At 37.3% G+C, this 18,145-nt stretch overlaps 1 protein-coding gene and 1 long non-coding RNA gene across 3 annotated transcripts in view; one reads left to right on the plus strand and one right to left on the minus strand.

Moving 5' to 3' along the window:
* Positions 1–18,145, minus strand: part of LOC133640392 (uncharacterized) — a 404,767-nt gene that overhangs the window by 206,230 nt on the left and 180,392 nt on the right. The gene's annotated exons all lie outside the window — the stretch shown is intronic.
* Positions 1–18,145, plus strand: part of tfap2b (transcription factor AP-2 beta) — a 33,737-nt gene that overhangs the window by 3,911 nt on the left and 11,681 nt on the right. Inside the window, exons 1-6 of one of the 2 annotated variants that reach the window (XM_062034848.1) lie at positions 1,883–2,005; positions 2,080–2,541; positions 4,270–4,324; positions 5,372–5,591; positions 5,703–5,821; positions 8,571–8,712. In XM_062034848.1, the coding sequence (XP_061890832.1) occupies positions 1,979–2,005; positions 2,080–2,541; positions 4,270–4,324; positions 5,372–5,591; positions 5,703–5,821; positions 8,571–8,712 (1,025 nt within the window). In that variant the 5' untranslated portion in view covers positions 1,883–1,978. Of the gene's footprint in view, positions 1–1,882; positions 2,006–2,079; positions 2,542–4,269; positions 4,325–5,371; positions 5,592–5,702; positions 5,822–8,570; positions 8,713–18,145 lie in introns of those variants that run through there. The other variant, XM_062034847.1, reaches the window with a different exon arrangement.

Consider the following 18,145-nt stretch of genomic DNA (forward strand, 5'->3'; position numbering starts at 1 on the left):
TCAGGGGGTTAAGTGTCCTCTGCAGTGGACATTTGTTGTTGGTTTATTATTTTTGGAAGTTACACATTTCAGGAGTAAAGCAATGGTGGTTTGGTGTCCTCTGTAGATTACTTTTTTTTTTTGGTCTATAATTTTTTGTAAGTTGCACATTTTAGATGGGGGAATTGTGGTGAAGTGTCCTCTGTAGTGGACATTTTTTGTTGGCCTATTATTTTGTACTCTAAATTACAAATTTCAGGGGTAAAACAATGGCGGTTTGGTGTCCTCTGTAGTGGATATTTTTGTTTGGTCTTTTATTTTTGTAAGTTACACACTTCAGGAGGGTGCGGAGGATTCTGGTTTATTGTCCTTTGCAGTGGACATTTTTCGTTTGGTTTATTATTTTTGTAAGTTACAACATTTTTGATTGGGGGTTTGTGGTTGAGTGTCCTCTGCAGTGGACATTTTTGTGTGTTCCACTATATTTCAAGGGAAAATGTGATTTGATGTCCTTTGCAGTGCACATTTTTGTTTGGTCTATTATGTTTGTAAGTTACACATTTCAGGGGGTGGGGGATTGTGGTTTAGTGTCCTCTGCAGTGGACATTTTTGTTTGGTCTATTATTTTGTAATTTACAGATTTTTTTTTTTAGATTGGGGGATGGTGGTTTAGTGTCCTCTGCAGTGGACATTTTTGTGTGTTTTCCACTATTTTTACAACATACAAATTTCAAGGGAAAATGTCATATGATGTCCTTTACAGTGGACATTTTTGTTTGGGCTATTATTTTGTAAATTACAGATTTTGATGTCCTTTGCAGTGGACATTTTTGTTCGGTCTATTTTGTAATTTACAGATTTTTAAAGATTTTTTTAGTGTCCTATGCAATGAACATTTTTGTTTGGTCTATTATTTTTGTAAATTACAAATTTTAGAGGTGTGGGGGCATTGTGGTTTATTGCCATTTGCAGTGGACTTTTTTTTTGGTCTATTTTGTAATTTACAATTTTTTTAGATTGAGGGATTGTGGTTTAGTGTCCTCTGCAGTGGACATTTTTGTTTGGTCTATTTTGTAAATTATAGATTTTTTTAGATTGAGGGATTGTGGTTTAGTGTCCTCTGCAGTGGACATTTTGGTTTGGTCTATTATTTTGTAAATTATATATTTTTTTTAGATTGAGGGATTGTGGTTTAGTGTCCTCTGCAGTGGACATTTTTGTTTGGTCTATTATTTTGTAAATTATATATTTTTTTAGATAGAGGGATTGTGGTTTAGTGTCCTCTGCAGTGGACATTTTGGTTTGGTCTATTATTTTGTAAATTATAGATTTTTTAGATTGAGGGATTGTGGTTTAGTGTCCTCTGCAGTGGGCATTTTTGTTTGGTCTATTATTTAGTAAATTATATATTTTTTAGATTGAGGTATTGGGGTTTAGTGTCCTCTGCAGTGGACATTTTTGTTTGGTCTATTATTTTGTATAGATTTTTTAGATTGGGGGATTGTGGTTCATTGTCCTCTGCAGTGGACATTTTTGTTTGGTCTATTTTGTAAATTATAGATTTTTTTAGATTGGGGGATTGTGGTGTAGTGCCCTCTGCAGTGGACATTTTTTGTTTGGTCTATTATTTTGTAATTTACAGATTGTTTTAGATTGGGGGGTGTTAGTGTCCTCTGCAGTGGACATTTTTGGTCGGTCTATTTATGTTGTGGTGTGCACATTTCAGGTGGAAAAGTGTGGTTAACGTTGGTGCAAGGCTCATTCATGCTCAACAATTAGACGGTGAGGTGAAGGCGGACACATGCACATGGTAGAGCGAGAGTGGGTAGAGAGAGAGAGAAAACGAGGGAAAGAGAGAGAGAGAGGGGGGAGAGAGAGAGAGAGAGAGTAGACATCCCCTGGAGGTGTTTGGAGCGGCACAGCCTGAGCTCCTCTGGACTAAAAAGTTGACGGTTGGGCGGGTTGTGTTGTTTTAGCGAGGCCGGCAGCGGTGGTCCAGATGTTAGTTCACTCTTACTGCACGGCGGTGAGTTCTGAAGCTGCTGATTTGGTTGATTTCGACTGTTTGAATGTGTTTGTGACTGTGCGTGCTCCTTCAAGGACCGCCATGACGGCGTCTCCAGCCACAGCTCCCGCCTGTCCCAGCTGGGCTCCGTGTCCCACGGCGGGCCCTACTCCAGCGCGCCGCCCCTCTCCCACGCACCCTCGTCGGACTTCCAGCCGCCCTACTTCCCGCCGCCGTACCAGCCGCTGGCCCACTACCAGAGCCAGGACCCCTACTCCCACGTCGGCGACCCTTACTCGCTCAACTCGCTCCACCAGAGCCAGCAGGGTGCGTGGGGGGCGAGGCAGCGGCAGGACGCGGCCGGAGAGCGGATGGACAGCTCGTCTTTGCTGGCGCAGCCTCGGGCCTCTCTGCCGCAGCTGCCCGGGCTGGACCACAGGCGGGATTACGGCGGCGTGCGGAGGCCGGACGTGCTGCTGCACGCCGCTCACCCGGGACTGGAGCCCGGGATGGGAGACGGACTGCTGCACGGGCTGCACGGCATGGAGGATGTTCAGGTAGGAACGGACATTTTTATGGGGATGTGAGTCATTAAATGTTCTTTTAATTAATTCGTTGTCAAATATTTTCAAACAAAGAATGTTGGTCAATTTTATTTTTCACACATTTTTATTCAAATATGAATATTTTAATACAAAGAATGTGAGTTATAAAATGTTTTTTTAATTCATTTTATAAAATAATATTTTCAAACAAAGAATGTTGGTCATAATCTTATTTTTCACCCATTTTTGATTAAAATCGTAATATTTTAATAGGAAGGATTTGAGTCATAAAATGTGATTTTAATTCATTTTTATAAAAGAATATTTTCAAACAAAGAATGTTGATCATAATTTTATTTTTCACCCATTTTTACTTAAATATGAATATTTTAATACAAAGGATGTGAGTCATAAAATGTTATCTTAATTTATTTTAATAAAATAATATTTTCAAACAAAGAATGTTGATCATAATTTTATTTTTCACCCATTTTTACTTAAATATTAATATTTTAATACAAAGGATGTGAGTCACGAAATGTTATTTTAATTCATTTTATAAAATAATATTTTCAAACAAAGAATGTTGGTCATAATTGTATTTTTCACCCAGTTGTATTTAAATATGAATATTTTTAATACAAAGGATGTGAGTCATGAAATGTTATTTTAATTAATTTTATAGAATAATATTTTCAAACAAAGAATGTTGGTCGTAATTGTATTTTTCACCCTTTTTTTATTAAAATATTAATGTTTTAATACAAAGGATTTGAGTCATAAAATGTTATTTTAATTGTTTTTATAAAATAATATTTTCAAACATAGAATGTTGGTCTTAATTTTATGTTTCATCCATTTTTATTTAAATATAAATAATTTTAAACCAAGGATGTAAGTCATAACATTTTCTGTTTTTTCCATCCAATTTTTATAACAATGAATGTGGGTCATTATATTGTCTTTGGATTTAGGAAATCATATTTTAAAACAGAGAATGTGAGTTATAAAATGTTGTGTTTTTTCATCCAATTAAAAACTTATTTTTTTTTCTATCCTTTAAAAAAAAAACAATATTCAAAAACAAAGGATGTGCTCATTTTTACCATCTAATTTAAAAATAACATTTTAAAACAAATGATGTGGGTCATAAAATGTTTATTTTTTATTTCCATTTCTTCATCAATTTTTTCTTTATTTAAATACTTTATAGCCAACTTTTGGAAAACAGGGACATATACAAATTGGCTGAATGGCCTACATATATTCTGGAAATTAGCAATAAATAGTCAGGGTGCATTAATGAATATGTGCATTAAATTGTGGTACGATAAGAATGAAATGTTATATTTTGGAGACAGTTGAGATCAGAGGTCAGTGAACTCTTTAGGGCACCTCCCAAATACTAAAAAAAAAAAAAAAAGGGCCTAAGGCCAAAAAGCCATAAAGCCTGCTTTAAAGAAAATACATGAGGTAAATAGAAAATTTAAATGCATTTAAAAAAATGTACACTAAGTATACCATATAAATGAAGATAGTAAATATTTGGAATAATATTGACATTTTTAATCTGATTATGCTTAGCTTCAATTTGCATATTTTTTTGTTTTGCATTTATTTGCAGGATTGTACGTGAAGTGACTTTTATTGCAGTGTGTGTGTGTGTGTGTGTGTGTGTGTGTTTCATCAGTACAACACATGAGCTTATAATGGTTTGTATGTCTATCTTGGTGCTAACAGACTATTGACGACACCAACGGAACCAACATCCTGGATCAATCTGTAATTAAGAAAGGTAAACACTAATTATTCATAACATGAGTGTGATATGGATATCTGATACAGAAGTGTTGTAAACAAAATATATTAATGAGTGCACTATTAATGTTTGTATAATGCTAAACTGATATTATCCAGCATATATATATTACACTTCACAATTGTCAATCAAAGCATGAGCACTATTTGGCTATTTGGCATTTAAAACATGGGTGCCTAATGAAGTGGCCGGTGAGGGTTTTAGGTAATGTGGGCATGCAAGCTGGACTATTACTGGAAAGCATGACAATATAAGTTGGTAAACGGTTAGTGAGTAGCTCCATAAAGGTTGAAGGGCTAACGACCCCCCCACGCACGCAGGAACGCACGCACGCATGATGCTGCGCAATGATTCAGTTGCGGGGTGTTGAGTGACTGAGCTCCCCGCGGGGCATTTAAGCCGCTGATGTAATAAATGGCAGCGCTCACGGAGATCTTGTGAGCTCGTTTAGAGCTAATCTGCTGTATTATCCCCCGTGGAGCTATCAAAAAAAAAAAAAAAAAAAAAAAAAATGGCCCTTGTGCGTAAATGCATGCATGCATGCTGCGCCAAATGGACATTCATGTTGTGAGGGAGCATCCACAGCGAGGGTTGGTCTCGCGTGGGAGGGAGGAGAGGCTGGTGGGTGTTTAACGCCAGCCAATCAGCTGTGAGGACACATGAGATAAGAGCAAATGACCTGCGCGTCACCGCCTCATTAACATGCACGCGCATGCTACTAAAATGAACAAAACATCAATTATAGCCACAGCACGGTATTCAAATTATGTTGCTTCAACTATTTTTTATAGATTAAATCGTGCAGTTTTACACCTTTTTTTTAACCACAAACACAAATAATGCACTTTGTATTAATTGTGGTATTGACCACACTTTGAGCGCATGCGCATACTTCATCGTTGCATTGTTTAGCTATTTTCCACACAGAAAAATACATTTAAAAAAAATCTATAATTGTATGTCAAATTGCATTTTCCTATTTGATAATGTTTGTGTTATTATTATTATTATTTTTTTTTTTAGTGCCCATGCCACCCAAGAACATTGGGTCGTTGATGCTGGGCAAGGACGGCCTGATCGGTGGCATCACCGTCAACATAAACGAACTGTTCTGCTCGGTACCGGGCCGGTTGTCCCTGCTCAGCTCCACCTCCAAGTACAAAGTGACGGTCGGGGAGGTGCAGAGGAGACTTTCCCCACCCGAGTGCCTCAACGCATCACTACTGGGGGGCGTGTTGAGAAGGTACACACCCACGCACAGGAGCGGCACTACGTCACTTTAAGCATCTATTGTTAAATATCTTCATATTCCTGCAGTGCGTGCATGTGAATATGTGCACATTTATTTTGACAGAGCAAAGTCCAAAAACGGCGGGAAATGCCTGAGGGAAAAACTGGAGAAGATTGGCTTGAATTTACCTGCAGGAAGACGTAAAGCTGCGAATGTGACGTTACTGACGTCACTAGTAGAAGGTAATTTTTGTCATGCAGGCCTCATCATGCATTGATAATAAAATGGTGCTATATTTGGTAGGTGCAACATAATTGAATGCAAATATAAAAACATATAGTTACAGACTAAAACAATAAATTGTGCACACTTTGAATAATAGTAATCAGGTAGCATCACATTCTGGGGCCCTAAGACCCCTGAAGCCCCCCCCCACCCCCAAAGTTACCATAAACACACACTTGGTATTACATGCACCAAAAAGTAAATATTGCATGCAGCCTTTAAAGCAAATAAAAACCTTAGTAAGGTTTTTGACTTTTTAAAAATGGGATTAACATAATGTGTGGGTGGTTAAAAAGAATACAAAAATATACATTTGAAATAACCTGTCGTTATTCACTTAAATATGATAATAAATGTGTGTAAGTAAAACATGTCTGATTCATGCTGTGGCTAATATGAATCATACAAATAAATTATTACCATTATATTATTATTAATGCCTGTCCTGGGGGGTAAGTCCCCCCCTTTTATTTAAAACCGAGTAACTCCTCTGTTTCTAACTTTAATTGAGGGTCTTTGAACACACCCCAATTATATGTGCAATGAGATGCAAAAGTAAAATTTAAACATAACTTAACAAAAAAACCGACTTTTTGAAGATGGGATGAACATACCTGCATAAATCTCCCTAAAAATAGGTTGTGTTAAAAAACAAACAAAAAAAACTTGCATTGTATTTTTTTAATTTTACTTTTCTACAAAAAAGTTCCAACAAATTCAGTAAAGTGGCTAGAATTGTAAATAAAACCTGTCAAATATTCACTTAAATATGATTACAAATATGTATAGTTTACATATACTTCAGCATATGCAGATTCAAAGTGACTTTATTTATTATCTAATTTACGTATAATATCATCAGTAAATAATACGAATCATAATAATACATTATTATTATTATTATTATTTTAATATTAGTGCATTTCGTAGGGGTTTAAGTCTCCCCCTGTCTTTAAAACCTAGAGATGCCTCTGTTACTAATGTTAATAGGGGGTCTTTGAACGCACCACAGTTTTGTGCATCCATCCATCCATCCATCCATTTTCTACTGCTTATTCCATTCGGGGTCGCGGGGGGCGCTGGAGCCTATCTCAGCTACAATCGGGCGGAAGGCGGGGTACACCCTGGACAAGTCGCCACCTCATCGCAGGGCCCAGTTTTGTGCAAAGAGATGCAAACATGAAACTTAAAAATAACTTTATCAAATAGATGTATTATATTTTTACCTTCTATCACGTCATCCTTGTTCCAGAATGTTGGTGCTATGTGTGTGCACGCTTAAAGGCGAGCTTTGATGACGTCATGACGTCTGTGTTGAGTGAAGTGGGAATGCCATTTTGCATTTTAGATAGTGGGGTGTAGATCAGGGGTTCTTAACCTTTTTGACCTCGGGGCCAAAGTTTTCCACTACAGAGGGGCCTGGGACCCACTAAAATATTAACATTGAATTAGTAATCTTACTTTTGATTTTAATTGTATTCAATAATTATATCTAACCTAATTACAGTTTAACAGGATACATTTGGTCAAATAATACGAAACCATTTGTTAATTGCAAAGATTACTATCAGGCTGATTACAAAAATTAATATAAATCAAATGTACCGCAAATGAAGGTGCTCAAAAACTGATAAAAAATACATTTACTAAAATAATTTATAACTAAATTAATAATTAAAAATAATATATATGTTTCTTAACTAAACTTGCAATTAATTAAATTGCAAAGGAAAATGTAGCATCACCACTTTAGTCATAATTTTTGCGCTTACGAAACTTCTCTAAGACTTTAGCTTCAGACTTCTTCTGTTTGATATTGTCATTACTGCCACAAGTGGCAGAAGAGTGTATAATAGTAAACATTTGTGGTTTGATTCCAGCAAACTTATTATTTGACTTTCACAAATATATTAATTATGATGTTCTTCTTTTATCTACAAACCCCGTTTCCATATGAGTTGGGAAATTGTGTTAGATGTAAATATAAACGGAATACAATGATTTGCAAATCATTTTCAACCCATATTCAGTTGAATATGCTACAAAGACAACATATTTGATGTTCAAACTGATACACTTTTTTTTTTTTTTTTTTACAAATAATCATTAACTTTAGAATTTGATGCCAGCAACACGTGACAAAGAAGTTGGGAAAGGTGGCAATAAATACTGATAAAGTTGAGGAATGCTCAACAAACGCTTATTTGGAACATCCCACAGGTGAACAGTCAAATTGGGAACAGGTGGGTGCCATGATTGGGTATAAAAGTAGATTCCATGAAATGCTCAGTCATTCACAAACAAGGATGGGGCGAGGGTCACCACTTTGTCAACAAATGCGTGAGCAAATTGTTCTAAGTTAATTATTATTTGCCCAAAAAAAATAAAGTTTATGAGTTTGAACATCAAATATCTTGTCTTTGTAGTGCATTCAATTGAATATGGGTTGAAAAGGATTTGCAAATCATTGTATTCCGTTTATATTTACATCTAACACAATTTCCCAACTCATATGGAAACGGGGTTTGTAAATGCCAGATAAAAAATATTTAAACTTTACAAAAGCGCTTCTTGATCCTCCACATGGATAATACATTCAAATAGTACAATTCCAACATAGACTTTCAGTTTTTCTAAAATGCATGTCATAATATTTGCTATTGTGTATATTATATGCACTAATCCCAAATTCGTCGCATTGTGCAGGTGAGGCCGTGCACCTTGCGAGGGACTTCGGCTACATCTGCGAGACAGAGTTCCCCACCAAGGCCGTGAGCGAGTACCTCAACCGGCAGCACACGGACCTCAACGAGCTTCACACGCGGAAAAACATGCTGCTGGCCACCAAGTGAGTTGGACGCACACTTTGCTTATAGAACGACATCATCACATCAATGCACACAAATACTTCCCCCACTTTAGCACACGCAGCCTCAGAAACACAGTTTCATGTCAGTGACATAACTATGGGGTGAAAAATAGGCCATTCATCTCCTCCAAATGGGAGCATTTCTGCTGAAAGGAATTAGTGAGAAATTAAATCCTGCCTTCATTTTCCACGGCCCTCTGTTGGCCCCCCCTCTTAAAAGATGGCCTGAGGGGTGCAAACCCTGCTGTCTTATACACGCCAGGTCCATTCTGGCTTATAATGACATTTTGGATATGGGATTTTATTCATATGGGTTTAACCCGGTATTAAATATGTTTTGAGAGAAAAAAAATAAAGATTCAAAGCAAGGCTATATAAAGGAATAGATGTAATATTAAGGCGTTTTATTCCTGGGAAATGTCAGCACATGATTAGCATTGTCTGCACATTTTGAAAGCTTCATTTACAAGAAACCCCGTTTTGATGGGGATCACTTTTATGAGGCCCGCAGAGCTCGCTGACATTTGGAGATACAAGCTCGGAGGTTGTTAATGTATGTTTGACCCTTGCTTCTTGTCTTAGATCTCCATGTAAAGTTCTTTATATTACTCCGGTTTACGACCGTTTGACAGTGGAGGATCCTTATATCTTTCAGCAACTGGAGGGGCTGATTACAAAAAAAAAAAAAAAAAAAAAAAAAAAAACATGCCAAGGAGGAGTTGTATTTATTGTTCTTTGCTAAATCGCCAAGCATGAAGAATCTCCAGGAATTGGTTAAAAAAAAAAAAGGGGATCTGTCGATCGGTCGGGCCATTGATCAGTATCGGCCGATCTTCGTGAAAAAGTATGTAATTGCCATTGCCGATTATCGCATTTTATTGCCGATCCCTTCCTTTTTGGTCCTCGGGGTGACAAGCAGCTACGTAGGCTTTCAGTTTTTCTAAAATGCACGTCATAATATTTGCTATTGTGTACATAATATATATACACAGTGTGGAGCCGCTCCTCTAAGCTAATAATAATCACCTCCATCACAGCCAGGGCCGCGTTAACCTTAGTGGGGGCCTCAGGGCTAAGGGGTTTTTGGCCTCCCCAAACCTCAACACCCCTCCCCCTAACCCTAAACACCAGTACCCCCTCCCCTGTCCTGAAAACAGTTTAAAAAAAAAAAATGTATTCAACAGACCAGCAACCATGCAAAAATATGATCTATTTAAAAAAAAAATCATTTAATTAATGAATACATCTTTTTTGTGACGGCCGCATGCTCGTTTGTGCATGTGTGACAGAGGCCGGTCAACTACAAGATTTTAGCTCAGTAATCAGGACGCTCGCCTCTCACACCGGAAACTAGGGTTCACGCCCCGCTCGGACAACGCAGCCGATAGAGAGAGAGAGAGAGAGTACACAATGATATCTGTCTGAAATGGACAGATATCAACACAAATCATTGCAATTCGCCGTCAAAATCGAGGGTCCCTGATTGGATGGGCTTATCTGGGCTCTAGCCCAGGTAAGCCCATGCATTGATTACGGCACATAAACTGCATTTCTTTGTGTATCAACTATCAAGTATTATTATCACTGGGGACATATTACAGAGAGACGACAAGCTTGTGTAAATATTGTATTGATATTGTTAAACTGACAATAGCACTCACCATAAATACACACAAAAATGTACAGTTAATGCATGTGATCGGTATTGGTATCGGCCAATTTCACTCAGGGATGATCGACATCAGAATCGGCAGCCCTGATCAGAACATCCCTGATTAAAAAAAAAAAAAAAAAGCATCACATTTGATTCATAATTTAATATTTGCCTTACGGGCTAAATGTGCACAACATCTTCAACTAACGTTGAGTAAAAAATATATATTTTCTTCTCTCGTGAACCAGCATCCTCTGCACTGGAAAAAAATGAGCCAGGGTTTCACAGAATTTAACAGTAGGTCTTCACAGTTAAATACTGTAATATCCTTATTTCACAGCAATTAACTGTTATTTCACAGTAAAATAGTCCTCTGTAATATCAACAAATTACTGTACTCATCGTCTCTTGAGGGGTTCTGTAGACTAGGTGGTGATATACTGTTTAAATGAGAGAGTAAGCAACTATAATAAGATATTTAACAATTTACAGCATTGTGGTGTGACTTTATTGTAATTAATCGTAAAACAACAGCTGTGCAGTTACAGTGAATTACTGTAAATATTACTGTGGAAGTAATGAAACTATTAGCCAGTAATTTGCTGTGATTTTACAATTTTTTTTAAAGTGTGGTTGTGCAAAAAAGGTGCTTATTTTTTAACATGTTTTTATCAAAAATGTGTAACTTTGATGAGAAATATGTCAACTACAGAGGACAATGTTCGTAAAGGACTACATTTTTGATAAGCTCAAGACATTTGCAAAAATGTCAGAAAAAAAGGTGGTTCTCAAGTAAATTTCAGTTACGAAATAGTCGGTATCGCCAATGTGTTCCCCAGACTGTGCATGTTTGATGCTCAGATTTGAACCTGTTCCACTATTCTGTGTCGGCGGTGCCTCTTAGAAATTCATTATTTATCAGCGAAGTGTTTCAAGTCGCCAGAAAACAACAGCGAGAGCCTTAAGTGTAGCCCCGGGTGGAGACTTCTCCTCTCTACTCAACTAACCCCAGCTGGGCTCGGGCCTGCACAGCCTGTCACTCATTTGCTGCAATGCTGCCCTTAGGCCTCGTGCAGTGTGTGTGTGTGTGTGTGTGTGTGTGTGTGTGTGTGTGTGTGTGTGTGTGGAGGGGGGAAGCTATGAGATCCCTTGAATATAAATTGAACCCAAAACCAGAGGATGATTTGCTGAAGTTGAACAGGGCCTATTGAGAATGTCAAATTTGACACACACAAAAAAAACCTATTGCTTATTTAATAAAAAAAAACCTGAAATCGCATTATTGGGAAATTATAGTTAGAGCATTTTTAATAAAGTGTTGGTTCGTTTCTGGACGTTAACCCCGAGAGGGCACAAGAGGATAGATGGAAATTTTGCTCCATTTCTTTTTTTAAGGGGAAATAAATAGCCTTTAAAGCAGGGGTGTCAAACTCATTTTAGCTCAGGGGCCGTATGGAGGAAAATCTGTGCACACGCGGGCCTGACTATTAAAATCATGGTTTTAAAAATAAAAAATAAAGACAACTTTAGATTGTTTTCTTTGTCTTACTTTGGCCAAAAATTAAGCAAACAATTTCTGAAAATATTACAATAAAAATATAGAAAAAAATACTGGCAGCGGTTAAGTTTAGATCCATGAAGGAAAGAAGAAAGTGAATGAATGTTTATAACTGCATAAATGTACATATGCATACATTTTTTTTTTCTTTTATATATTTTTTTTAATGTATTAAGTAACGTTTATGACAACCTTTTTTCCAAAACACAATATAGAATGTGAGATATAACAGGATAATGCATACATTTATCATTTGTTTTCAGAACAGTTACAAAAAAGTGGGACCCCAAAAATTTACTGTGGGACCCCATTTTTATGACTTGATGGGGTCCCTAGCGCCAACACTGATGGAGTATTGGTGCGTGCAAAACAGCAGCAGGCGGCTGTGGCCTGCGGGCCGCTTCCAATACTAATCAAATATCATCCCGGGGGCCATAGATCATTCATTCGCGGGCCGGATCTGGCCCACGGGCCTTGTCTTTAACCCCACTGCTTCAAAGCATAAATGTCCATTCCAATAGACATTGTGTTTTTGGTCAATTATTTCCCAGGGAAAAGAAATAGCCTTAAAAAAAAAAAAAACATGTCCTCTGCAGTAGACGTGTGTTTTTAGTCCATTTATTTTGTAGGAAAAAGAAATAGCCTTCAAAACACAAATGTGTACTGTAGTGGACATTAACTTGTTGGTCCATTTCTTTTTCGGGGGAAATAAATACCCTTCAAAACATCATTGTCTACTGCAGTGGACATTGGCGTTTTTGGTCAATTATTTTCCAGAGTGAAGAAACAGTCCACGCTAATGTCCGCTGTGGTGGACAATAACTTTTTGGTCTATTTCTTTTTGGGGGAAAATAATCACTGTGCACAAGTTAAGTTTTTTGGTTAATTTTTTTTATTTTTCGGTGGAAAGAAATACCCCTCAAATCACAAACGTCCACTCCAGTGGATATTGCGTTTTTGGTCAATTATTTTCCAGGGTAAATGAATAGCCTTCAAAAAACACGTGTCCACTGCAGTAGACATTAGATTTTTGGTCCATTCATTTTGTAGGAAAAATAAATAGCCTTCAAACCACAAACGTGTACTGTAGTGGACATTAACTTGTTGGTGCATTTCTTTAATAGGAAAAAATAGTCTTTAAAACATAAAGGTCCACTGCAGTGGACATTGCGTTTTTGGTCAATTATTTTACTGGATAAATAAATAGCCTTCGAAAAACACATGTCCACTACAGTGGACATTAGGTTTTTGGTCCATTTATTTTATAGGAAAAATAAATAGCCTTCAAAACACAAACATGTACAGTAGTGGACATTGACTTTTTGGTGCATTTATTTAACAGGAAAAAGAAAACACCTTTAAAACATAAATGTCCACTGCAGTGGACATTAGGTTTTAGGTCCATTTCTATTTATTTTTTTGGGGAAAGAAATAGCCCTCAAAATGTAAACGTGTACTACAGAGAGCATTAACATTTTGGGCTATTTCTTTTTCGAGGAAAATAACCATTGCAGGATTTACTACATTTTTTGGTCCATTTCTTTTTCAGAGGAGATAATTACACTTTAAAACATAAACATCCACTGCAGTGGACATTAAGTTTTTGGTCCATTTTTTTCCCAGGAGAAATAAACAGCCTTCAAAACACAAATATCCATTGCAATAGACATTAAGCTATTAGTCAATTTATAATTTGAAGGGAAAGAAATAGTTTTTGAAAAACAAACATCCACTGCAGTGGACATTAGGTTTTTGGTTAATTTCATTTTCGGCGGCAAGAAATAGCCTCAAAACACAAATGTTTTGTAAGTAGCAAAAAGATGTGTATTTTCTACAAGTATAAATAGAAAAATGACATGTTTAGTGACTTTTTAAAGCTTGTTTTCCCTTAAGAAATGATAATAAAACAAACTATGACAATTTTAATCATGATTAATCGCATTGTTCATAGTTAACTCAAAATTAATCGTGATGATTGCAGATAGACATGTTTTTCATCATTCCATCAAGTGTACGTACCCAAGACAGATAATTTTCAAGTTTTTAATACCATAACTGGACAATTAGTTTGCTTTAATGAAATGTGTTTTAAACATTATGCGTTTTAAAACAGCTCAACACAAAAAAGACAATAAAAAAAATGCCAGATTTTGTAGGAATACAGAAATAGTATTCCTGCTATAGAAGCCCTTGCGTTCAGGGGAGGAGCTACACTTCCATGTTTAAATACAAGTTTACACGCATTAAAAATGCAAAATGTGAAGTGAAGTTAAGTGTAGCATAAAGATGTAGATAATGGATTTCCCTATATAAGGCACTTTTTTGGCTATATAAATATAATTCACTTCACAATTAACACAACAATGTGGATTGTTACGATCATGCTTTGATTGTCAAAGATGTTTGGCAATCTGTAATTTTGATAGTTTGTACATTACATGATGTACAAGTTAATTGTATTCATATTACTGCATGACAATGTTTTAACCTTTTATTAATAAACTGTAACATTCGGACTGTTAAACATTACTTAATATTCCTCAACTGTACCAGAATTTATTTTGCTGCAAATATCACATATTACAAAAAATATTTGACAAAACATGGCCGTAACGCAAGACATTTTTCTTTTGTTAATGTAGTTAAACCGGATGTAAAGCACAGCGTTTTTATCTTGGAGCCAGAAAAGTGGGATTGTTCCGAGAAGGTGTCTTGGCATGTTTTGAAGACAGACCTGACTCTGTGCAAAAAAAAAAAAAAGAAAAAAGTCCCCTTTCGACTTCGGTAATCCAAACACGGATGTATATTTACACGTTGTTCAGCAAAAACTATCTGCTTCCATAAATAAAGTCAGCTCGAATTGTCTTCTAATTGACATTTAATGTGAGGAAGAAATGGAAAGAAAGACATCTTTTTTTGGAACACATGGAAATCTACACACAAAACAAAGGATCAGAGAACAATTATGATCCACGCTTTGCTCATAAAATATCACCCCCGCCCCCCCCACTTCCCTCCAGTGGGTTACAATAAAAAGCTCGATTAAGAAACTGCTTTAAAAACATGGCAAATTGTAACCTTTCAATGGCAACAAATCTGAATATGCAATAACACTCACTGTTCTCAGTACTTAACTTTTACTGTGATTTTCTACTAAATAGTTTATAAATCCATGTTGTGTTTACCTTCTTTTTTTGTTTTTGAGTGCAATAAGAATGCTCTCCGGAGAGATCCACAAACACAAGAACACAGGCGGTGTTGCACTTTTATACATAAGCGTAACATCAGCAAAATCCGATTAACGAGAGGAGAGACGCTCAGCCTAAGTTGTTATTGAACAACAACAAAACAATACACATATGAATGTATTCCTGCCGGGGTAGTGTTTTTGTTTTATAGATCACTCATGAATGATCACTTTTCTAAACACAAATGTCGGATAGTACTATAGTGTCCTCTGCAGTAGACATTTGTCTTTTGCTGATTTGTGTTTATTTTTTTTAATGTGTACCTCTAACAAAAAAAAGAGCAAAAACAAACAGACAACGATGATTCTCAGGATAATATTGTAAAAAAAAAACAGCAGAGTTTCTATTTTATATCATCCTCAGCAGGCTTTTCTGGGTCCTATGCTATCCTACACTGTCCTCAACCTTATTTTAACATGACCTGTAATAACTATTGTCCCCATGCTATAATCAAAATAATGTCCACCAGAAAAGTCATATGCAAGTTGTAAAGTGCATGCCAATGCAACAGGTGGCGCTGTAACCCCAAACTGTAAGGCCCCTTCTACACTAAGCCTGCTAAGGTTATCCAGGGTAAATCCCATCTAACCTTATCCGTGTCCACACACACACAATGGTCGTTTAAGACCCCCCCCCCTCTCCCCTCTCCCCTCTCCGTCCGCCGGCGCATCGCGACCTAGTACGCATGCGTGGAAAATGCGCACGTCATAGTCACCTCCAATGTTGCTTTGTGTGCAAGTTCTTAAATGTAACTTATCTAAACAATATCCAGTGTTGTGTTATTTCAATTAACTGGAATCCAGTGTGCTGTGGGGCCCCATTGTAGTGAATCACACCTGAGCCATCATAAATTAATCACATCTTTAATGAACAGGTGAAAGTAAACAATGTGCTAAAGAATATTTTACATCAATCAATCTAGGGATTTAGATATCTGGTGAGGACACTCCTCACTCTTTTGCCTTCATCTTCATTATCCATTCCTTTTTGGTGACTTTATATGGTGGTCAGTGAAGAAAAATCCATAAATTAGCTGCGCCGTTTTATAAGCCGCAGAGTTTAAAGTGTAAGAAAAAAGTAGCGGCTTTTAGTCTACAGTTTACAGTAATATGTATTTAAATAATACTGTTGGCAGCGTTAATCGCTAGCTGGCACCTACTGCGCTAATCGCAAACGGGCAACTTGCGCTCCAATCGCTAGTTATCATATATTATAAAAAATAAAATTTATTTATCAAGTAAAGGCCTACTGAAATGACATTTTTTTATTTAAACGGGGATAGCAGATCAATTCTATGGGTCATGCTTGATTATTTCGAAATATTGCCATATTTTTGCTGAAAGGATTTAGTAGAGAACCTCGACGATAAAGTTCGCAACTTTTGGTCGCTGATAAAAAAAGCCTTGCCTGTACCGGAAGTAGCGTGACGTCACAGGCTGAAAGGCTCCTCACATTTCCCCATTGTTTACACCAGCAGCGAGAGCGATTCGGACCGAGAAAGCGACGATTACCCCATTGATTTGAGCCAGGATGAAAGATTCGTGGATGAGGAACGTGAGAGTGAAGGACTAGAGTGACCGTAACTTAGGTACAAGCTGGCTCATTGGATTCCACACTCTCTCCTTTTTTATTGTGGATCACGGATTTGTATTTTAAACCACCTCGGATACTATATCCTCTTGGAAATGAGAGTCGAGAACGCGAAATGGACATTCACAGTGACTTTTATCTCCACGACAATACATCGGCGAAGCACTTTAGCTACGGAGCTAACGTGATAGCATCGGGCTTAACTGCAGATAGAAACAAAAGAAATAAACCCCTGACTGGAAGGATAGACAGAAAATCAACAATACTATTAAACCATGGACCTGTAAATACACGGTTAATGCTTTCCAGCCTGGCGAATCTTAACAATGCTGTTGCTAACGACGCCATTGAAGCTAACTTAGCAACCGGACCTCGACTGAGCTATGCTAAAAACATTAGCTATCCACCTACGCCAGCCAGCCCTCAACTGCTCATCAACACCCGTGCTCACCTGCGTTCCAGGGAAGGACGAAGGACTTCACCCGATCATCCGTGCGGTCGGCGGCTAGCGCCGGCTAGCGCATCTGCTATCCAAGTCAAAGTCCTCCTGGTTGTGTTAATACAGCCAGCCGCTAATACACCGATCCCACCTACAACTTTCTTCTTTGCAGTCTTCATTGTTCATTAAACAAATTGCAAAAGATTCACCAACACAGATGTCCAGAATACTGTGGAATTTTGAGATGCAAACAGAGTTTTTTGTATTGGATTCAATAGGTTCCGAATACTTCCGTTTAACTATTGACGTCACGCGCATACGTCATCATACATAGACGTTTTCAACCGGAAGTTTAACGGGAAATTTAAAATTGCACTTTATAAGTTAACCCGGCCGTATTGGCATGTGTTGCAATGTTAAGATTTCATCATTGATATATAAACTATCAGACTGCGTGGTCGGTAGAAGTGGGTTTCAGTAGGCCTTTAACTCATGTGATTAATCACAAAAGATCATAGCATTAAGCATGTGTCAATGCAAATTAATCACCCAATTTATTTTGACTGTGGATGGCTACCTGAAGGTCTGAGGGTCGTTGTACGGTCAGTGATCAGGTCAGTGCATACATCAGTGCAAAGATGAGTGAGAAGACTCCGACTGGTGTTTTCTGTGGCAAATATAATTTCTAAATACAGCAAATAAAAGTGGCACTTTCAAATAAAACAAACAATTTTGGCTCCCTCACTGTAAAAGATACATGCCTTCCTGTGAAAGATACAACCAGTATATGAAACTGCCTCAATGTTGTCACACATAAGGATACAAGTATAGCCTCCTGAGAACCAAAATTTGTTTTTTTGGTGTATTTCTGTTGTCAGAATTACACTTTATTGGGGGGGGGGGGGGGGGGGGGGAATACAATA

Source organism: Entelurus aequoreus, linkage group LG23 (assembly GCF_033978785.1).
Source record: "Entelurus aequoreus isolate RoL-2023_Sb linkage group LG23, RoL_Eaeq_v1.1, whole genome shotgun sequence".
NCBI lineage: Eukaryota > Metazoa > Chordata > Actinopteri > Syngnathiformes > Syngnathidae > Entelurus > Entelurus aequoreus.